The 23,681-nt window shown below is 39.8% G+C and overlaps 1 protein-coding gene across 1 annotated transcript in view; it reads left to right on the forward strand.

Moving 5' to 3' along the window:
- Positions 1-629: 629 nt before the first annotated feature.
- Positions 630-23,681, forward strand: part of suclg2 (succinate-CoA ligase GDP-forming subunit beta) — a 72,047-nt gene continuing 48,995 nt past the window's right edge. The window contains exons 1-2 of the mRNA XM_030776465.1: positions 630-721; positions 17,735-17,876. Coding sequence (XP_030632325.1) covers positions 638-721; positions 17,735-17,876 — 226 coding nt within the window. The 5' untranslated portion in view covers positions 630-637. The remainder of the gene's footprint in view (positions 722-17,734; positions 17,877-23,681) is intronic.

The raw sequence follows: 23,681 nt of genomic DNA on the forward strand, positions 1-23,681 counted from the left end.
TGAACAAATAACTTGTGGAGAAGATTAAAGATGTGTTAATGAGTACAGATTAGGTGCTGAATGCATTAATTAGAAAAGCAGTTACTTTACCCTGAATATTTAGTGCAAATAAATACGGGTTCCCACAAATTTCAAGTACTGACATGACAAAAATAAAACAGTTTAAAATGAGACCAGCACACAGGGCGACAAACAAATGACAAAACATGTGGATTGTCCTCATTGTCTTTTCTCATGCCCCTTTAATCAATGAATTGTCAGATAAGAACGCAGAAATGTAGGTTGTATGCTCTCTGTGTCCGACAATATTTTAAAATATATTAAAAATATTTCAGTTATTCAGTTATTTAAAATATTTTGTTTCTTTTGCAGGTTTCTTTGGAGGATTGAGTGTTATATAACTCTCAATCCTCCAAAGGCAACAGCAAAAGAAACAAAGAAATTCATTTTAATTTTAAATTAAAACATGTTTATTCTGAATACCATTAAATATTTTTCAACATTAAGCGCCGATTACAGATCAGTAAAACACAAAATATAAATTAAATATAATAAATATTGTACGTCCCCCAGTGGGCTGAGCTTCCTGCTTGTGCTAACGCGAACATGTGCTTTAACACAGCACTTCCGGTTCATCATGGCGGCATCCATGGCTTCACAGGCTGTAGTGAGAGGACTACGAGGAGCAAGTGCCAGACATCTGTTTCTCAAGAGAAACGAGGTAGCGGCTCAAGCTTTTATGTGGGGTTTATGCTTGCATCATTTTAGAGGCGTGCTGCATGTCTGCATTGTTTGTATCGTAACTGAGAGTGTACATCCTTCATGTGCAGAGCGGGTGAACCTTGTACTGGTTTGACAGCAAAGTTTTGTCAGTGAACTTTTATGAAATTGAACGTCTTAAAGAATTCACCTGAAGCTGTCGAAAACACAGCAGACGTTATTTATTATGCATTACGTATTTTAAGTGTTCGCACTTGCATTTATGCTGTCAAGACGTAGGCATGCTAACTACTGCAGTTTGTTTCCCCATAAATTACATCTCGCAAGTTACACAAGATATTCGATTACACAGTTCCTGAGGAGAGCACTGGGAGAAACCGTTAGGATGACAGGCATGAATTGAACCTGTCAAATGAGCCGAGTCTGTATTCTGTTTCGTTGTTACTTAACAAAAACTCAGACGTATCCAAAGTCTGTTCACTTTAATAACTCTTATCGTGGGGACCTGAGGTGATCGCGTGGATAGAATGCTCTTTAGTCATTATTATTATTATTATTGCTATATTCGTAGTCATGATTACTTTTGAGAATTTAACCATTTTGTCTTCAAAGGTATGATTAGCCTAGTTGACCAGACAACCTTTGACTCCAAAAGATCTGGAAACTGTGGAGTCGGCAGGGCTGTAGATTTGAGTTGGTAGTTTAAAGGTTGAGTCTAAAGTTTACTGTAGATAACAGTTTTTTTCCTCCAATCACAATATACATATGGACAGGTAATCATCAAACTAGAGCCTGTGCTGCTGTCTTTTTGTAAGTCATGTGACATTTTGTTTTGTCACAATTGGCCCTTTCTTGGGTTTCAGCATAACGAACATTTTTAAGTCGCTTTGTGTGACAGTAACCTCAGGTGTTGTGCAAAAAGAATTTCAATGTTATCCTCAGCTCTCTGTTTAAAGTCTCTCTGTTTTTTCTTGTAAAGTGAAAATATTTTGTCTCAAAATATGCTTTACCTTCATTGAAGTCTAATCTAACTGAGGGAATCTGAACTCTAAACAGTGGTGGAGGTGTTAACAATGGGTGCTGTGAGTTAAGGCCAAGGTTTTGTTGGTTCATTTGATGAGACTGTGAATTGGAGGGGGGGGGGGGAGGAATAGAGAATAGAGTAAATTTAAAAAGGCAAAAAGATGGCTCCATGTCAGCCATTTAAATTTAGTTGACCAAACTTGTTCTACTTACTTTGGGGTTTTCACATCCCATGAGTACTGTAATACTGTAATTCTCTCATCGTTAATCAGATAGAAATACTACGTTAAATGCCATTACAGAATATTATTTTGCATAGTTTAAAAGAAATAGTTTAGCGTGTAATATCTTAGTGGAGTTGTAGCTGCTCCTGGCTGATAGCTATTTCCATAGTCGGTGTCAATGTTTTAAGACTTCAGTTGTTCATTACTTTTTTCCAGTTGTACACATATAGAGAGGGCCATTCCAGCACAGTAAATATGGCGTAACTACCATTAGTGACTAATTAAGCCCCTTTAAGCCAAACAGATGGAAATAATTGCCTTGTAGTTTGTGTATCGTTATGTGTGTAGCCACATTAGTTATGTTCAGACAGCATATAGTGTCCTAAGTTTTGTTGCACTTGAAATGTATCTCTCTTTTTCTTTTGGCATGTTGTGATAGTCTTTTACGTCAGCCAATTTTATTCAATGAATTTCTCTGTTTACTATCGTTAGTAGTTATTAGTGATGACCCCCACGCTCCACTAATGTTTTCTGACTGGCACCTCAGCAGTGAATGTCAATTATTCACCACACTAGAGGATGAAGTCCTGCAGTCCCTCCAGTCCCCACGCCGCTACGATTCTCCTCCTGGGAACTGGGAGAAAAGCCGAACCTTTAGTAGATAATGATTAATGTCTTTGTTTACCCTTCTGTGTTGCCTCAGGTTACAATGCAATTTAAAGCTGGTATAGCCTCTAAATTTTCAGGTGTACAGAGTGTCATGGTATGGAGAATATTTTTTTGATTACAACAAATAACTGTCAGGTTATTAGATTTTTTGGGGGAGTTTTCAACCAAACAACCAGAATTAAACAGTGGGACATAAAAAAGGGAGAGAGAGAGAGAGAATCCGGCTATGGAAGTTTCACTTTTGTTAGACAGCTCAACTATTCTGCCAGCTTTCAGATCAGTTTCACAGAATCACTCCTGTAGTAATACTCCAGATTATTTTTTATGTGTGGTTTCAAGGTGTGAGCTTGAATCATAATCCCTGGGGAAACTGTGTCTCTGGAATGCTGAACAGTAGAATCTCTCTCATAGCACCCACTGCCTGCACACACAGTGCTCATAGCACGAGCTCACTGCTCAGACCACTCCACATGCATATAATATAGATAGTGCTCTCAGACGGAGTGAGTGCGCAGTGCTTAGCAAGCACATATTTTCATTTCTTTGGTCTAATGAGGTGGTTATAGCTGACGTAATAGGGGCTAACCTCATCTATCTTGAAGAGGGTCTGTGATAATGAGAGAGAAAACACTGTCAAGCAACATTACACAATTCAGCATCTCCACTGAAAAAGACTTATGTAGGACCTCCTCAAGATTAGAAATAAAGTATAGTTTTGGTTAAACCAGTGAAGGCTATAAAATATTTTCAGCGTTTCACACAGCGTTTCTGTGAGAATCAAAAGTCGCTGTGTTCAGCTAACTGTTTGTGAATTTCTGATTTTGTTTTCAAAGCATAGCTAACCACTCTACAGATACTAACACGGCAAAGTGGACAGAGAAGAGACATGACCTGAAGATTCAATATTTCTTAGTTTGGAAAAACAGGGGTTAAATAATAAACCACCTTCAACCATCCTCTGAATGTTCACGCTCAGTCCACATGCAAACATCAGCGTAGTCTGTGAGGAAACTGGATGAGTTCCAGTGTCAGAAAACAATTGATTACTTTTATTCAGTCTCTATAAACATTTACTTTTGTATCAACACTTCTCTAACCCTGCTCTCTAACCCACTTTTTTGTCGCCAAGTCGCTGTGTTCCTGTCTCCTGCAGTCGCCTCGCTATCGCTTGCCTCCAGCTTGTGTTGCTAACATACTTTTGAGGAAGTGGGCTACAAATGTATTGACCAGAGATGCATCAGTTTTCCTAAAAAAAAATGTATATACTAATAAATTTTAGAAATGTATATTATATGTTATATTTATTTATATGCTATGTTTGCGTCGCCTTTGCCGTATTCATTGTGGAGTTTGTGGTTTGTGAGAGGCAGGCCTATAAATATATATATCGCCCAATATATGCGTGAACAAATCATGTGCATTCCCGCACAAAAATATGTTTTAGAGGGAATTTATTTTCTATTAATAGTGTGATCTTGTTTCAAACACTACTGTCTCACCATGGACCGCAAAGTAGCATTCGCAGTCACCGCTATCTATGCACGGAGACAACATTGGGAACCAAAATGCTAATACAGGAACTAAAGTTTAAGAAGAGGTCTGACAGTGAAAGAATATAAGAAGAACACATCTGCCCTCTGATTTGCCGTTGCTCGACTCTGTCACTGCTCATTTGCATAAAGTTGAAAGTTGCTCAACTTTTTCTGTCGGCAAGTGGCGACAATTTTATCGCCAAGCGACGAGTCGCGCCGTGTCGCCCAGTGACCACTGGAGATGAATGACTTCCTGTCACGTTGTTGCTTGTTGTCGCTGCCGGCGTTAGCTCAGGGTAAGTGTACAGCAACTTCAAACATAAGTTTGTTACTCGGAGCACCTGCGCTTTTATGACTTTTTACTTTCGATCACTTCCCTACAAGATAAGAGTAATGATCCATAAACTCTCTCTGTCTGTGGTTTTTTTTCTGCAAGCCAGGTTGACTGACAGACTGGTATCACAAGGTTTCAGACCTATCGGCCATGACAGTTCAAGTCCACGCCGAATTCAATTTGCCTTGGTTTGTCAGCGACAAAGCAAAGAAGAGCGCAACATTTGAGATGGATTGGAAGTGGACGCCTGATAAATCAAATCTCCAAAATTCCTGTCTGGGCTAAAAGATAATCCTTTTTTTTTTTTTTTTTTTTTTTTAACCGGCGGTGCCGCAGCACCGCACTGCATTTGTAAACGTTTGCAAAGTTTGAAGGTGTCAACGCTCTCTCACCTCCAAGAGCTGCGGCACTTGGCTGCCGTGTTTAAACACAAGAGTGTGGCTGAATGAAGCCCCGTCCTGAATATTTTAGTGAGGAGGAGGGCGATGTGACTCTTCTGTTGCTAGAACTTCAAACGCCAGTCGGCTTCCCCATCTGTCTACAGCAAGAACACATTTACATTTCCTCCCCGCGAGGGATACAGTAGACCAACTTTGCTGTAACTGGATTTGAATATCATTTCGCCAAGGTTAATCGCCATTTCTGTTGCTCGTAAAGAGGTGTTTAGACTTTTTCAATAATTTAAAGAGGCTGCGATTACTATGAGTATTTGGCAGTCTGTGAAGGGGAATTACCTCATGTGTATACCCTTGCGTGAGAAATCATTGTTTTTCATGACTTAGTTGATAGTTATGATTATGAAAAAGAGGCCCTATTAAATGGGCAGTGATTAAATGTTAGTACTAATAGAAGAGTGGTAAATTAATGGTTTCCAATTAATTTGCCTCTTGCTGTATGATTCAGATGACACACCATGTCTCATCTTTCCTGCAGAAACAGCCTATGCCATATTTCTGTTTGATCAATCGCGAACCCTCTCATTGTTATTCCTGCGTAGCATCTTTAGGACTCACTTTTACATACTCCTCTGCACACGTATATCTACCTTGAGACTTGACACCTGCAAATCGTTCTCTCTAATGATGCTCCTTATTAAGTATGCTAATTGCTAAAATTCATGTCTGCGGAGAATTGCCTTTGCAGTTTGTCTTAGCCTGTCTACTGTAGATTAGGCCTCTCTCTCTCTCCCCCTCTCTCTCTCTCTCTCTCTTTCTATGTCTGACTTAGCCTGTGATGCAAATCCAAGTGATCTAAATCCTCTCGCATGCCCTGCTGCCTTCTAACCTCAGTCCCTGCACAGTAACCAAACACAGACGTCACGGCCTAATGGAGCACTCCAGTCCTCTGCTCAAACACTCTTCATCTCTTGTACCTGACCTTGCTGCACACAAGAGAAAGACAAAGAACAGAGGAGAGAAAACTCTTGATGCCCCGGAGTAGTAGAGAGTCAGGATTTTTCCATAGACGTGAGGAGAAGAACTGCTGATCCTCTTTGCCGAGTGTTTGATGTTCATTATGAATGCTTCATTGTGCAACGTTCTGTTTTGAGATCTGTTAGAAAATTCTGGATGATTTGACAGTTTGAAATTGGTTTGCCTTATTGTCTTCGTTTGTTTTCGTTTCTAATTTCTTTAAACGTTTAGTGTCGTCTGTATCTGACGTTGCCGTTGCTTTCTCACTAAAGTATACAGTCTGGCTTAATCATTTGGTTATCATTGCTGTCTTTCAGTGGATTCATCATACTTGCAAGCAGTGTCAAGTCATTAGAAATTCCAGCGTCAGTATACCTCGCCTGCTGTGTGACTCCAACACCACTCAGTAATGTGCAAGAACCTTATTCTTTATTAAAATTCCATAGGGGTGATCTACTCTAAGTGTGTTAGGAATGTCTCAGTTCAGATACTGAATAGAACAAATCAATTTGGTACAATCAGCAATGTGAAAAAGTGTTAATTTCTTAAATATTTCAAAATTCTCCTTGAGGAGTATTCCAGTTAATTAACTTGGAGACTGTGCATAGGTGCTAATTAAGGACAGTCATTTCAAAGGGTTAGGACTCAGCTATGACTAATAATAAGGATTTTAACCCCTAGAGACGTTTGTTGTACCACGGCTACATTAGATCCAATACAGTCAATGGGTTATTTTTAGCCATTTGTTTCACCACTGCTGGATTGGTTACCAACAGCAAGGGAAGAAAGTAAGCTAGAGATCAGATAAATCAGATATGCATGCATCGCTTTAAAGGCCCCGTCTTCAATATCTTAATCTTTAATCCAGAACAGCCAGGAAATGACACTCATGCCGCGGATCTGATCTTTACGGGATGAAGTGACATAGATATTGTTGACATAAGGGAAAAAAAAAAAAAAACTTTAAATGGGAAAAGAAGAGGAGAAAGGAAGATGACAAATGAGCTTTAGAGAGCAGCCTTCATCAGAGCAGTCTGCTTATGGTAATGCAGGAAATCCTATTTATTCTGCCAATATTTCACCGAAGCCGAGCGGAACCCCCCTCCCCGGTTCCCTCTCGCGACTTTCGTCCGACCGCACGAGGACCGCGGTGCCGCGGCTCTGACTTTAATCTGGATCGTACGTCGTACGCTTCTTACGGTCTGGACACTTCTCCATCCGGCATCCCAGAAATTTTCGATCCTTTTTTTTTTTTTTTTAAGAAATGCTTCTTGATTTGGCTCCGCTCCCTATTCCCAAAGAGGGTCCAAGTCGATATGGATTTGTAAATAACCCTTCATGAATATGCTAGAATAAAACATGGTTTTTTTTTTCCCCCCCTGTGTGAAAAGTAGGCTAGGTCCTCTTTTTTTCTGCAAGCAGTCTAAGGAATCAATTCTGTATTGACGTATTGAGTTTCCCTTTCTCGCCTCTTCTAATGTGAGTGCTTCTTGTCAGACTTCCTCATGTTAATGGCGGCATAATATTCAGGAACTGTACGTTAAGAAGGTTAAACTTTATTTCAGTTCACTTCCGCTCACGATGCTGCAAGGCCTACAAATCGGACAGGTTCAGGTCATGCATAAATTATTTAAATGGGTTTCAGTTGCTTAAAGTTTAAATAGAAAATGAAAATGTAATGTACTACAAACTAGAGCTGTCTTCCTTAAAACAATGTGAAAGGGTTTTTTTTTTGTTTTGTTTTTTTTTAAACCAGGAAAGAATGTGACATGTATTCACAGATTTCCTGACAAATATTAAAAGATTTAAGCATAGGTGCTTCAAATGCAAGAGCAGGGCAGTTCTGCACTTCTGTTTCACATTACTATTTTCTGTCTCTGTCTCTTTAAGATTCAAGCGTTTTCAATGCTAAATATTCCTATATAAAAAAAAAAGCGGAGAATATCACATGTTGGATGAAAGCGTGATGAACTCTGTCACAGGGTTTCTTAGGAAGGATATTGATTTTTTTCCACCCTGTTTTGCATGGTTATTTAATCTCATCCATCAGATACCTGTTTGAACATGTCCAGCTGCATTATCTTCACACTTGAAGCTTAGGGAAACACAGAACTTCTCATCCTCCAACTTACTTGAAGAAGAATTACCTCTTGTACAGAGTTTACTGGCAGGTAGCCACATCAAACTCAATCGCATTGCATCTGTGCATTTTATCTCTAGCTTAGTTACAGAGAAGTGTTTTTGTTTGTTTGTCTTGTTTTGTTTTGGGTTTTTTTTCCCCAATGTAAACTTGTTCAGCTTACCTTTGTGTCACTCAGTGTAAAGGCACAAACTCATTTTAATGTGCCACATTTTTTTTGGCTGAAAAGTGAAAGTACAGGAGTCATTTGGTTTGCCTTTTAAATCTATTTAGACAGTGATTGATTTGGTTCTTAATACTTTTGGGCGTGACAAAAGTCCATTCCACTCTAATGCTAATGAAATATAAAGGAGTCTTGCTACTGTTCAGTGGTACGCACAGTGAAGGTGACACGTTTTAACCTTCTGTTCAAATAGAGTACTTATTACCTTAATAAATCCATGTGGATGAGGATACACCCTTTCATCAGTGTAGGGGCAGTCTCAGCTGACATTGTTCTGCTGTGTCTGAGTGTGAGAGGGAATGGCTCTTGTCCCTATCTTACATCTTCAGCAGAAGATGAGAACACTACAGCTCAATGATCTCTCTCTCTCTCTGTCTCTCTCTCTCGCCCCTTATTGTCTCCTCTCCCAACAATACTGAACCCATTGGATTGGCATGACTGAAAGACCACTCATTGTGCTGTTTTCACATTCGTCTTAAGGGTTGAGCACGTTCACAATGACGCCCTCTCACATCTTCCTCGGAAACGCACGCAGCTGCGCAGTCTTGAGACGGGCGCTAACGCTGAACGAACGGAGCGGGGGCCTAAACCGCGCCCGCCCGGGTTTCGGCTGTTGCTCCTCAGACGTGGGTTTTTGCTACACTGCAGAATTTGATGCAAATGCTGCCACAGCTTTCTGCCGTCCTCTCGCCTCTGTCTGAGGACAGGCACGAAGTCAAATTCTCTAGCAGGGCATCGTGCTCTCCTGACAAAGGGTTTCGCGGCTGCTGTCGCATCCTTCAGGAAAAAAAAAAAAAGGATCAGCGGTCATTAGCGCTGCATCTGTTGCATTAACCTGTTTTACTTTGTCAGGAGTTTTAGCACAGACAGAAAGTGAATGACTCATATGCTATATTTTATTCACACACTTTGTAAAAAAAAGTTTTTAGGAACACAAAAATCCATAGAAAGTATTCAGAGAGAGAAAGAGTGCTGGCGTGGTCATGGGTTTAGAGAGTGATACAGAAAGTTTAGAATTTTTTTTTTTTTTTTTTTTTTCAGTGTCAAAACTTCATTAGCGTTGAGGTCGTACAATTTTGTAATTTGGCTGTTTTGTTCTTTCTGAGATTATGGGTAAAAAACAAAACAAACCAAAAAAAAACCCCGCTTGGTGTTCTTAAATGCAAATATGATGAAACGGAATTTAAATATCTAGCTCACAATCTGAGATTGAATAAGTAATTGACTGAATGGTAAAATCATATCATAATTTAAACCCAGTCAATTTTTTGTGGAGTTTAAATGTGGCGTTTTAAGCTTTAAAGCCAGCCCCTTTACATTCTAATAAAATGTAAAGCTTTTATCTGTAAGGTTGTAAGACGTCTAGTTTATAGTATCAGGTTAACCATGTAATCAGTATTTAAGCTTAAGCCAACTGCCGTGCATGACCTTGTGTTTATGACCTTGGACTAATAAGAGTATTTTATGCCATACTTATTTTCACGAGCTCTTCGACGTGATAAAAATGGGCTGTTTTATTAATGTCCTTTGCTGCATTGGGTGAATGTTGCATTGTTGAATTTCGTGGTCATTGGAAAATAGGCTGAAGGGTTTATGAAATAGAACAAGTGGATGACGTTGAAAAGGCTAGAATTTAAACATTTAAACAGTGACTTGAAGGATGCCAGTTTAGGGGACACAAAAAGACTTTTTATTTTTATTTCTTGAAATGCCATTCTCTGACATTTAACTATCACTACTGAATGTCATGGTTATGGTTGCTGAAAGCATAACTATCTCACCAAAATGAATTCTGAATCACTGTTTCCATTTTGGCAGGGTTTTTTTTTTTTTTTTTTTTTTTTTAAACTCTGAGAAAGCAGTACTGTAGTTACTCCTACTATTTTCCAAGTTGCTGTTTCTCTTAAGTAAACCCAGTCTGAAAATAATGCCACATTGCTGTCAAATTGCATATTTTAATTTCCTCTCCATATGGTTGGCTATTTTACTTCTGGTTGAAAATGTCTGATGTTTGGGATGCTTTTGGGATGCGTCTGCAGTTGGCTGACTGAGAAACACACAGCCGGAGAGAGTAAGGCATTCGTCTGCTTAGTCATTCATATTCTCTCAAGTAAATGTGCTTTAGCAATACCAAGAAAAAAAATCCTTTTATTCAAATACAGGCACTTATTGTCTTCAAACATTATTTAAAATGAATTTAAGCTCAGATGAAATGTATGACATATATGTGTGGTTATGAAGTTTAGGATTTTTGTATTAATTTATGCCAGTAAATGACTGGTTAGAATTAAAACACAGAACTAGCACGGACCCTGCTACCTCTGGGAATCAGCCCCAACCCATTATAGCTGACCACTCTTATCTAGCTTATCTAGATTTCATCTGAAATCGCTCACAAAAAAAACAGGCTTTCTTCACCCACCATCTCAGATTGCTCTCCGTTCACAAATGATATGCGTAGTTAGAGACAGATATGGGACTTTGTAATGTGGTTAAAATACAGTTTCATTAGTAACGATGCCGCTAATTGATCACACGCAAAATGGACTTTCAAAACATGATGAAGCTGTAGCACGGATTGTGTGTTTTGCTCCTCTGCTTTACAAATGTATTCCCAGAGAGGCTGGTGATGGCCTTTTATTTTTCAGCAAAGATTAATGAGTCATTATTATTATTTTTCTCTTGTGCCGTATTATTTTCAGTGTGTAATAGTTCCATTGTCTATCCATCAGATGCCAACGTTCCTAGGTGAGAAAACGTGAAAGCAAAAAAAAAAAAAAAAAAAATCAATGTTTTTAAAGCTTTACCTTCGCGAGTTGAGAGTAATGTAACAGTGTGAACTGAGTAGGTGTAATACTTCAAAGAAAAAACCAGCACATGGATGTGGATAGTGAGTAGGGAGGACGCTTTATACGGTGGAGAGTTCAGTTGGTGAGAGTTTTGAGGGACTATCTGAAAATTCCACTCTCAGATCTTCTACTCTCAAATGGTAAATAATTCCATTACCGTAGTTCAAATTTTCTGTTATGGAGTGAATAGCATGTAAATATGCTTAGTGTGTCCAAACTCCCCAAAAATAATATACCAGTTCCTATGAATGCTGTGTGCTCCAAGCTGTTTGAGGCGAGTGGAAGGACATGGAGCGAACCGTGAGATTATACGTCTGTTTGATGGCTGTGTTTGAGTGGGGATCTAGATTTTTCTTTGAAACGTTATATTCCAAGCCAAAAAAAAAATCCTAACATTATTCTTAACTCTACATGTCGAAATCCTTATCTCCTTAGAGTAAAGTTTTAAAAAACGTCGACGACTTGTTTTGTTTTCACATTTTTCCCCTTGGAAAAGGAGATTTTATTGACATCTGATTGCCTTACTGTCAGAATAATATATAGCGCAGCACAAAGAAACTTTAATAACAACCTTTTAATTGTTACTGTTTTCCTAGAGGAATAATGGCACTGCCATCCTCTCCGGGAATACTTTGGAAAGACTTAAAAGACGATAGTCTGGACTCAAGCTTGTATGATTTTAGCAGTGTAATGTTCCATTTGGTAATCGGGGTTGTTCTAATGTCAGAGAGGTTTCTGAGAGAAACTGGGTTTTGGAAACCATTTTTGGTGCAACCAGTTCGCTTTGATTTTCCAAAATTAAGTGAGATTTTTACGAAATAATTCTACGGGAATGCTTATATATCTCTATCTAAGCAAATAATTCCAGAGCAGTCTGAGATGGTAGGGTTTTATGGTGTGGGATTTGAAACAATAAGCCCTGTTTAAATGAAAAGTAATTATTTTAGAGGTTTCTCCATAATTTGAAGGGATACGCTGTTTCTTAATGGTGGTCTCCTGGCACCTCTCCTAACAGTGTTTTTGCTTCACTGCTCTAAATTACTACTGGAATTTATGGAGACAAATCATATTTTTTTTAAAGGAACATTTCTGCGGTTTTAACAGATTTTGCTGTAATTCGTTCCTTCTCCTTTTTTTTTTTTTTTTTTTTTTAAATTTTTCGGAAGAAAAACACATGAAAACCTTAGCTGCTTGACTGGGGGAAAAAAAAAGAAAAGAAAAGAAAGAAGAAAGAAGCTCTGATTATCGCTGTGCCTATCTTATTACCTTTCATATTCCAAAACTTCTATGTGATGTTTTTCATTTTTCAGAGCGTCTGAAACTAGCTCACTGACAATCTTTTTTTTTTTTCTTCTCTCTTTTTCTCCTGTTTCATCTCTTTGTGTATAATCGGTATTTTTATATGCAGCGCTGAGAGGCGGGTGTGTGCCTGTGCTTCTCGTGTTGAACGGGGCCCTGGTTCGGCAGTCTCCAGAGCGCTGATGAAGATAATTACTGTAGAGTGAGCGTCTCAGGGGAGGGCAGATGCCTGCCATCTTCCGCTTACCGCTCTTTCTCCCTTGGGGCATGCCTCTACCCGCTATGCCTTCTCTGCGCCCACCTAAAGCCCTTTTTGACTTAGCTCTGCCCTTGACTGAACCATCAACCTGTTAGCCTACACAGCACAACCTTGGTAAACATTGCTTTTGTGGGGTGGGGAGGAGGGGGAGAGGATGTCTTCAGCTAATATTTTGTAAAAGGGTTGCTATGGTTTTTGCTCCACACCTCCGTGCCTTTCTAATTAATGAAAGAGCATGAAACATTCTAGCCTCCAAGACATAAAATATACACAAACATTGGGGGGAAAAAAAAAAACAAGTTCATTGTTCTCTAGCCAGGATGATGTACAATGTCCCTGTCTCACGACATTAAAATTCATACAGCATCCGCTATCTAATAAAGCCAACAACTTGCCTTTCATGCCTTCATCATGACATTACATAATTGTCTTTTTTTTTTTTTGCATTCATAACGCTCTGGAAACATTATCTAAGAGAACCCCTATAATCAAGGCTGAGTAAGTAGTGCTACATACTTGGTGCTGAGGCGTATATGGGTCTCTGTATGCTCTGGAATGAAGTGTTTTCCATGTTATCACTCCTGTTTTCTGCTGCCCCAAGGTATCTGTCAGTGCCTGAAGGGACACTAGCAGCCCCATTTCCCACTCAACAGCTGGTATTTTTGGATTCTCCTCTCATTCCCTCACCCCCCCCACCCCCCCCTTCACTTTTTCCACCCTCCTCTTTTGGTGACTGTACAATCCAGTGCGATTGCTTTAAACTGTTTTTGCTGCCCCCTCTCCAACTGTTCTGCAGGTGGTGTGGAGTATTGTGTGGAGGTGTTTTTTTATCCTTGGGAAAAGCGAAGATCTTCTGAGGAGAGCCTGTCTCTGTGCTTGTTGGGTCGCATTAGTATCTGCCTCCTCCTTATTTTAGTGTTTCATGCTGTCATGACTCAGACTTAGGCTTTTTTTTTTTTTTGCATAGCACACACAGTTCAGCACTATGAAGGTCTTTCTCAGGAAGTCATAATGGGACACCTTAATCGTTTCCTCCTCCCTAAATTTTTAAGTCGTTTTAGCATTTCCTTCTGGAATTGAACTAGTTTCATTACATCTTCCTAACACAATAACTTGTTATGAGACCTCTGGGGATGCTGGTCAATTATTACTGTTGTCGGTTAATTTAGTTCACTTCAGATGTATGAGACAGAGATGTCAGTGTCCTCGATAACCACAAACTCCTCAGCATACATTATGTTTATGTTGATGGATATCTGTCTCATTTTATGTGGGTATATTTGAAACGACTATAAAAGATGCTTTGGTACGTACTATGGCCAGCCAAAAAATTGTGGTGGCTAGTGGACGCACACCTATTCCCAGTAAGAGGAGTATAAATATGTGAATGCAGGTGGATGCAAAGGTGGTTGAAAGTCTTGAAGAAACTTTGCTAAAACTCTCTTTATCCCATTGTTCTTCCGCAAACATAACACTGTAAATGCACAGCACTCAAAATACAGCCTTTTAGCTAGGCCAGGCTGCTTAAAATGGTTTGCCTTTGAGTGTCTGTCAGTGGAAGATATGCCAAAGTTCTTTGACACTGTATAGTTTATGTTTAGATTAGTGCTGCGTTTTTTTTTTTTTTTAGGGATAGCATGTTAAGTAGGGCATCAGAAACTCCATAAAGGCAAGCTAAGAGGTGCAGTTTATTTTATATGGGGCTTTCAAGACTCTTTTAATACTCACTGTCCTGCCACTGGGCTCTTTATAACCCAGACAATATAGCAATGAAAGCAGGCTGGCAGATTCAGTGGGGACCTGTTTCCTGGTTTACACTGGTACATCTGACCCACTCTGTACACAGAGATAAAACATGCAGGAAAAGCATCATAATCTAACATTTAGAACCACCCAACAGGGGTGGTCTCAGGAGCCTGTTACTGGAACCAAATGCCAACCAGACGCTGGGGTTCTTTTTAGAGGAAAATTTGATGCTCTCTGTCTGTTCCTGTCTTTCATGCACGTCCACTGATGGGTTTTGAAAACAGATTAAATACTCCCTATATGAATACACACAAAATTAATTAAAGCCTCAGAGTTCTGGAATAATTGGCAGTAAGTAATGAGACTTGGTGTCCTCCAGTGTGCTTCTGGAAAGATGAACAGTTCCGTGTTGGTCATTGTCGTTACAGGCTAAGATTCATTAGCTTAATCTAAGGGGACTCCAAGTTTTCGAGTCGTCTAAACTCTCTCAGGAATAACAGAGGTTCATTAAGGTTGAATGAAATGTCAGAAGAGGTGACCACTATTATTTTTTTTTCTCCTGAAATGTTTCTACCTGGAGTGATGGTTGATAAGAACACATTCTGAGGGAGACTGGCAAATTGAATATGGTCAGTCCTGCTACCCTGGTCTAGATTGTCTGGGTTTGCATCATCTCGACACTCGGCTTCATAAAAGATAGAATGGCCAGTTACTTGGTTTGAAAGTCACGTTGTGGCCTCATCTGCCCTTTCAAACCATGAAGTCAAATGGTACAGGCCTTTCCTGCCACCATGTAGTCTTATCACTTGTCAAAATTCATTTTTAAAAAGACTTAAAAAAGGTCTCTTGTTTGATCAGTCCCATAGACTTTGTTGTGCTTGAGGAAAGTTGAATTATTTATTATTAGGGCTTGTAGTTTTTTTTTTATGGTATTCTATGTGCTGGAATCACAAGAAACACAAGAGCACAAGAACAGACATATCTGAGGGAAGAAATTATTTCAAATGATTTAATTTACCTGAAGCCCTTTGATGTTCAATATCATATGCTGTTCTGTCTGAGGCTGAGAAGGTATTATGTAACTTCTGCAATGTAGGGACATGGCTCAGTGTCGTTTTACTTCAAAAATGACACCCAAGTATGCCAAAAAGAGTTGGTCGCCACGTACAACCCTGGAGAGGATGGTGTGTAACAACCATACCGTCTCATTTTACTGTTTGGTTTGTGCTGTTAGCAACAATTCAATTTTAACCTTATTACAATGCGGTCCTCATGCTCTCTGCAAGTATAGACTACTGAAGGTGCCAAAGAGCTTTGGTTTTGAAGGGTCGACACCGGCAGAATGAAGCTCTGTTCCTATTCACCTCTTCTATCAGAGAAGGTGATTAAGTCGGAAAGTCTAAAGAAGAAAACGTGAGCCGTGCTTTTATTTAAAATTCAACTTGCCTTAAGCATAATGGCTTTGTACTCTTCTATTCCGCCGGCTTTTTTTTTTTTTTTAGGATGCGTACACTCAGTATAATAAACCCACCTGACGACACAAAAGGAAATGTAAGCCTAACGTGGGCTTTTTATATTAAAACTCAATGTCTTTTTTAAATAGTACCATGAGTTTGACTCAATGGCAGACACATCTGCTGAGCAAACAGTTTGAAGAAGTCTGTGCCTGTCTGAGTGGAAAACCAGAGCTTGACTAGAGGAGCTCTGGAGAGCTGTTCACACGTTAGACTTAATCAGGCGCCTGAAGCACTTTCCTCTTCTGGCGTCCCTCACACGGCCAATGGCTTCCTATGAAACCAATAGGGGCGTTTTCCCATTGCGTTTTTGAAAGTATCGTTTTGTTCGCTTGCATGTTAAATGATGTAGGCTAGCTGAGAGAAGAAACACGAACCGTTGTCTTTAGCACCATCCATTGGTAGTTGTAAGAAAGGTAGACATGTCCTACACAGAAACTGGCTTCATTAGAAGAGAATTTAGCGTGATCATATATATATATATATATATATATGTATATATATATATATATATATATATATATAAAATTCAGCCATGAGTCTGAGACCTGCCCCTCTAAGATGTCTCTACCATTTCTGAAATTCAAGCTATACCCCTGATACTCACTTGAGCACTAAACAGGCCATTTCAGCCTCTGCCTCTGCTTAGGATATTACCACGCTGTCGGTTTAATTGGCCCCAGTGCTTTTCTTGAGTATTAAATGTAACATTTTGAATGTTGCTCAGGACTGGTCATGAAAGGCACACGGTGACATTTTCTGAATCTCGGGACTACGAGCAGTGGTTAGCCTGTCGGACTTTTAACTCTTTATGGTAGATAATGAGACGCGGCATGCTTTCAGTTAACGAGTATTTAACAAGTGTCACCATCTCCGGCCAAAGAACTGTTTGAGGCTTCTAAAACAGAATCCATATAAAATGATAAAATGCAGTAGTTAGCCGTGTAAGATCACAGCCATCTACAAAAAAGTCATTGACTTGCCATGGTTTTTTTATTTTCATTGTTTGTGGAAAAAAAAAAGGTCACGATATTCATTAAGTGGCTCTGTTTTTGTAAAATACAGAGAAGGCTGGGGGAGAAAAGTATGTTGTAAGTGAATGGAGAGTCTCATTTAGGGGCCCTTAAATCATTCATCAGTGTCTGTAATATCAGCCTTTTCAGGATGTTATGTGGATTGTCCATATATTGAGAGAACCAATCACCAATTTGCTTTCATGTTATCATAGCTTGCACTTTAAATCAGAAGAGTGATTCACGATTCTTTGCACTCTAACTCCATGTGGACATGCTTAGGAAGCCAAATTGAACAAGTGTTTGAGCATGACTGAGTTAATATTGGGTATGCAAACAGATTCTGAACAGGGAAGACTGCACATTCTGGCCATGTTTGGAAAAGGAAAATGGTTGGTATCTACTACTTACATCCAGAAAATCAGGTAGTTTAGTAGCAAAAAAAAAAAAAGAAAGAAAGATAAAGAAAAAAAAAACGGTTAGTGGTGCTGATACCCATAGCACAAGGTGGATTAGCACTCTTGCTAGACCTTGTACTGGCCTTCATTAAAATTGAATGGAGATAAACAATTCATGGAACGCCAACTAGTAGCTGCAGCTAAGTGCTAGCCAAACAGTCTGTTACACTTTATGGACAACTGCTGGTATGCTCACCAAAAAACCTCTGCTATAAAGGCAGGCAGTGCCTCGCACACATCGACACTACGATGGTGATTGAATGTTATTAGCCGTCACTTCCTTTCACTTCTCTCTTTCTCTCTCTCTTTTTTGGCACAGTTGGCCAGAGTGAGCTCCAGGAGATGGCTGAACCTGCAAGAGTACCAGAGCAAGAAACTGATGCAGGAGAGCGGCGTGACTGTGCAGCGTTTCTTTGTGGCCGACACTGCCTCTGAGGCCTTGGAGGCCGCCAAGAGACTGAGTAAGTAACATCGGTGTTTAGCGCTAACGTACCGTCCTAATAGCTCTGTTTTCCCAGGGAATCCGCTCGTCCAAACAAAAAAGAGCGATTGGTGCAGCTCGGTATAATCCGGGCAGGATAACTCATCAAATAACCTAGCTTGTTTTTTTGGTACTTCTTCTGTATAGAGGCCTTGTTCTGTAACTGCTGTTCCCGCAAACAGCTTTTTTTTTCTCTTCTGATTTACCCACTCATCACTCTATCTGATAACACTAAAATACAAAAAAAAAAAGCAGTGAAACAAAGAGTACATAAAAAATAAAAGTCTTTTTTTCTTTCTTTCTTTCTTTTTTTTTTCTTTCTTTCTTTTTTTTTTTTTTTTTTTTGTCTCCTCTTCACACAGCTCGATTTTGCCCTTTAGAAGCTGTTGCTTGTACATGCTCAAATATTTAATGCATCACCTCATTCATTTTTTGGGACGAGCGCGCCTGCCTCCTGTTCCGCACTGTCTTGCGGGCCAGTGAAATGTTGGATGTCACAGACTCCTCAGGTGTTTAAAGTGGCCACACCGAGATGGGAGCCAAGATAAACGGAGGTGGTTTAATGTCTTTCTGTAACGCCCCCAGTGTCTCCATTCCTCTCTCTCTCTCTTTGCTGAGAGACAGATGGATGAGTGGCCCCTGTCCAGGCCCCGGGCCCTCTGTACACCTCCTCCACCCAGTCCCTGACTGTTGTAATCTCCTGCTTATCTCTCTGCACACAATCGGCTTTAGTCCCTTGCCTTCGTGTCATGCTCGCCCTGCATATTAGAATTCAGTGTGGGCCTGTATTCATTGCTGTGTTTTATCCAAAGTCGCTTTTGGCTGAGGTTGAAAGCGAGTGAACTGCTACCAATGCCTCATTTGTTCTGTTCTCTGTAGCTGTGTACATGTGAGCGAGAAAGAGAGTGTGTGTGTGTGTGTGAGAGAGTGTGTGTGCGTGTGTGCGCGCGCACGCACGTGTGCTCGACAGCATTCATGTGACAGTAGCTGGCTCAGGTCATGCTCAGGAGTGAGATTGGGACGGCTTTCCGTTGTTATTCATCTCTCTTCTTTTTTGGTCGGGGGGGTGGGGGGGGGGGTGCATGGATTGAGCTTGCTTTTCTTCTGAGCCTCTGAGAAGAAGGCTTCCGCCTCCATCCAGGCTCACATGGCTCAATAGCTGACTCCCCCAGGGCCGAGGAAGGGCCAGAGCTGGACCACGGGGAGTCGAGGTGACCAAGCGAGACGCAAATGGATTTCTGTGTGACTCTGATACTGCTGTGAGCTTTCCCACTCTCAGACCCCAGTCCCTCTATTGGACCCACTTACCCATGAAGCAATGGATCTGACAGCTCAATTGGACTTTTGGTATCTTGTGGTCTTCACGGTAGACACAGCAAAGATACTCCATGTGGTGGATGTTGATGGATTGTGCTCTTAACTCTTTGGGGAGTGAGTGTACATTTTTAAAATGTGACACGATATGTATTTTTAGTTATTAAAAAAAAAAAAAAAAAAGAAAAAAAAAAAAGGAACTGTACAGTTCCTCTATCACATTGTTTCTTGGGGGTAGGCTAACAACACTAAGACAGTAACGCAGAGAGCAGAACAAAGAAAAAAAGAACAGAGAGCTTGATGCCCTGGATGTGTAAGAGAGTAGCTTAGTTCACGTTGTTAAAAGGAGGACATTCTGTTTGTTGACTGACTTCAGGCTTAGCTGGTAATGGTCTAGCACCTGTCCCCAATGTAGGCCCCGCGTAGTGGGCGGAAGTGAGTTTTATGCACTTTTTTTTTTTTTCCTTTTTTTTTTTTTAAGAAAAAGCCCCCCTACACTGTTAAGTAATCTAACAGCCAAAAAAAAGGGGAGGTTGATGCTGGGCTCATCAGTCACTGGGCAGAATGTGATTATGCAGGCCCAGCGTGCCGCCACACCAAACAGCAGCGACCGCAGAACAATAAAAAAAGCACAGGCTAAAATATGCAGCCTCTGCTCACTGATTGGAAGATGAAGTGGGGAACTTTTGCCGCTCCACGCGAGGAGGCTCAATAAATCAGTGCGGAGGGCTATTCGGCTGTTTCGTCTAGCACGCTGTACCGCAGCACCATGAATGTGTTTTAAACATCCCGTTTAAGAAATGGAGACCCGTTAAGACTGAGTGATGGAATTGAGTGGGATTGAGTGGTTCAGGTGTTTTAAAAAATGGGGTTTACAAATGCAAATAAAAAATGTGTTCAACGCCAAATTAAAAAAAAGGGGGGGGTGGGGGGGAAGTCACCTAAAACAGACACACCCCCCCCCCCCCCCCCCCACCCCATAGAGAAGTTGTTCTCAGATGTTTGTACGCAGGTTTGGATGTCACCTCCATAGTAGCTTGCCATCTTTAGAGATGAAAGCATAACATGTAATGAATATAAATCATTATTTTTTTCTGTCTCGCCTTCCCATTTCACACATACATAGCCTGCTGCTGCTCTCATTGGCCAAGAGAAAGAGTGATATTATTTTTGCGGTGTAGCTTTGTTGACAGATACATCTGCTGGGTAAATCTTGATGGATTTTACCCCTTAAAAATGTTTGAGGATGGAGGCTTTTCTTTGCATCTACAGAAGAGCTCTCGTCTACCAGGCTTTTGTCCCCTGAGAATTGATCACGTAGCTGGAGACTGAAGAACATTTGGTCAGATTTTTAGTCTCTCCACATGTTCCACACGTTTGATGCTGGTTATCTCACACGTGAGTTAGATTGGCTTCAGCTGATCACTTGCGCTCCATAACCGCTTTAGTCATGTGCAAATTGGCGAGAACTGAATAAGAATTGTCCTCATTTGACTTCTCAATCAACTGGATTTTTAAGATCCGCGACATGTGAAAAGTGAATATCTGTAAGGGAATGACACAGTTTAAGTTGATGAAATGTTTAATTGTTTTCACTTTAAAAAAAAAAACTTTTTTTTTTCCCTTTTTTTGTGTGCATTTTGTCATGTTGATCGAAATGGGTTACACTGTGTGTACTCATTTACTTCAGTCTGAATTTTATAAAGCTGCATATCAAATGAAAATAATGGTATTTTATGGCCTACTTGTGTCTTATCCGAGTCACAAACATGAAAAAATGATGAAAAGCATGAAAAGCAAATGACCGTAAAACCATTTACAGAGGAGTCGCAGATAATTATTTGTGGTGTGGTGCATTTCATTTCTCAAATGCTGATTTTAGACATGGAACTCTACTTTCATAGGCTTCTTCAGAAACTTTATACAGCTATGAAGTTTATTTCTGCAAAATTAAGTGAATGACTATATATAATGAAGATCGCTATTTATGTAGACACTGTATACTTGTATATTTTAATGGTTTCTCATTCATTCATAAATTGATAGTGAAAATCAATCGGTGCTTTATTGTGGGTTGTCAGTTGTAATTTAAAAGTGCAAATCATGTCTCTGTTCTCAAATCCCATTTTGTAAGATCACATGCTTAAGAGACAAGGGCAGATTTTCATGCCAAATTAACTGCTTTTTGTTAAAAGAGTCTTGACACTTGACTGAGACTTGTGACTGTAGACTTGAAAATATGAGCATATCTATGGCCTGTGCGTTATGAGTTTGTCGCATGCATTTGTATCCAAAACAGCCTATTGGTAGTTCCCTTTCCACTTCACAAGAGTTTCCATACACCATTTTTTTTTTCTTTTTGTAAATTCAGCTGTATTTAGCAGTAGCATCTTCTTATTTTAATTCATTAGATTATTTTATGAGTGGCATCTTCATACTTTATTTTATAGCCATCTCTGTCTCTTTCCCTCCTTCTCTCTCTCTCACTCACACACACACACACACACACACACACACAACCATTCTCACTCAGTCTTTCTTGATTTTGCTCACTAGCTGTCTGTCTGTCTGTCTCTTAACATGCCGTATACTGTATATCTTCAGCCTACCTTTTCAAATGACTGAATGACAGACTAACAATTAATAAGTGGGGACTGTATTAATTTATTTTGCAGAGGCATGAATATTCAACATAAACACTTCTGTTTTATGCAAGGCAGTCAAATCTCATGTGTGCTTATTAGAGAGATTGCTGGTTTGATATGTCAAATCACGTCATGATAATTAAACACCCTGGCATTAAACAACCCTGGAAGGAAGCAGGTGGGAGAGGCGACATGCAACATTCTCTAATATGAGGAGGTTAGACTTTCCTTCTCTTGTTGTTTTCTTCTTGTATTTATTTATTAACTTTAGAAATTTGCTCCTGCTGAAACTTTAGGGAAAAAAAAAGTTTTGAAAATGGCCTTGATGAATTATGATTAAAGGGACAGCTAATCTAGCACAGCAGAATTAGCATCAAGACATGCCAAGGCTTTTTAGAGTGGTACAGTGAGCCAATCCAAATCTTGTCACACATGATTAAGACATTTTTCTCAGCCAAGTTACATCTATGCTGTCTTTAAATCCCTAAACTTGGTGTTATTTCCAGACTGTAGTCAGGTTTGTATGATGCAATGCTTTTACAATTGTCAGATTTCTTCCAACAGAATAAAATTGTTAGGTTTTGAACTGTTTTCATCCTGAGATTGTCAGTAAATGTACTCGAAGGGCAATAGTTTATGCATGCTGTGATTTAGATTATCAATAATTTGACTATACCCACAAAAATCTGACTATACACACAAAAATCTATTAGGTAACCCAAGATCGAAAAAAGAGGAATGAACATATGTTTCTAAACTGTCACCAAAATGCTGAAGTAGTCATTGTCTGGTGGCAGAAGTCAATGACACATCCAGACCCCTACTGAATGAATAAAAAATGTCAGACTTGAATCCTGGTTCTTATCAGAAGGTCCTAAGACAATATCATACTGTTTCCAAGTTCCAGAACTTTCTCCCAAATACCACATTGATGTTTCAAACTTGTTACTGATATCCAAAGAGCATCTGGAGGTCACAGGAATATGAGAATTGTGGTGAGTATCATTTAGCCTAGTATGACAGCCATTGTACCCACTCTTGTTTCAGTTCTGCTATCAGTCTTAATGGCTAATTTGGTGCCTTTTTTCCACGACAATTGGTGACAACGTTTGAAAAACGAACTCTCATAACAGTTCAAGGACACTTCTACTGCCCCATTTTCCATCATTCAGATTTGGAGGTGAACTACAACTCAGTCTTTTTTCATTTTCTTAGCTTGGTAGAGATTCTGACCATCTTTTCTTAAGGTGGAACTTTAGCCTAGAGCTTTTGTTGGCATATTCCTCTCAGACTGTGAATGAGAAATGATGTTCGGATAGGACTCTCAAACATCAGACTGATGTATATAAGCACAATGTAATACAGGTTACATTACGCCGTTTGACATTACTCAGTGAACATGAACCAAAAGCAGGTTGTCGATTTGGCCTTTGTACTATATCGCTGGAATGCTGTGAGTGTTTTAGAAGGAGCTCAATGCTAATGGTATACAAGCATTCCTCTTACAGTTGTTGCACCGGTGGTCTCTGCGGTGGTGGAAAGCAGGCAACACTCACACTTTGCCTTGGACCAGCTCTGCTACAGTTGCTCAACTGGCACAGAACATATGCTTCCCTTTCTATTTGCCACTCTACAGAGTCCCAACCATCTGTCATGTCTTCTCTAGCTCGGGAAGGCCTCCTCAGTCATGCGTGACGTTTGTGTACTCCCGCTCCATCTCTGGTAGTGTTAAACATGTCTGAGCAAACTATGAGCATGTTCTATTTTCATTATAATATATTTATGAGGCTTTTGCTTGATATTCTTCTTCTTTTTTTTTCTTTTTA

Source organism: Chanos chanos, chromosome 6, assembly GCF_902362185.1.
Source record: "Chanos chanos chromosome 6, fChaCha1.1, whole genome shotgun sequence".
Lineage (NCBI taxonomy): Eukaryota > Metazoa > Chordata > Actinopteri > Gonorynchiformes > Chanidae > Chanos > Chanos chanos.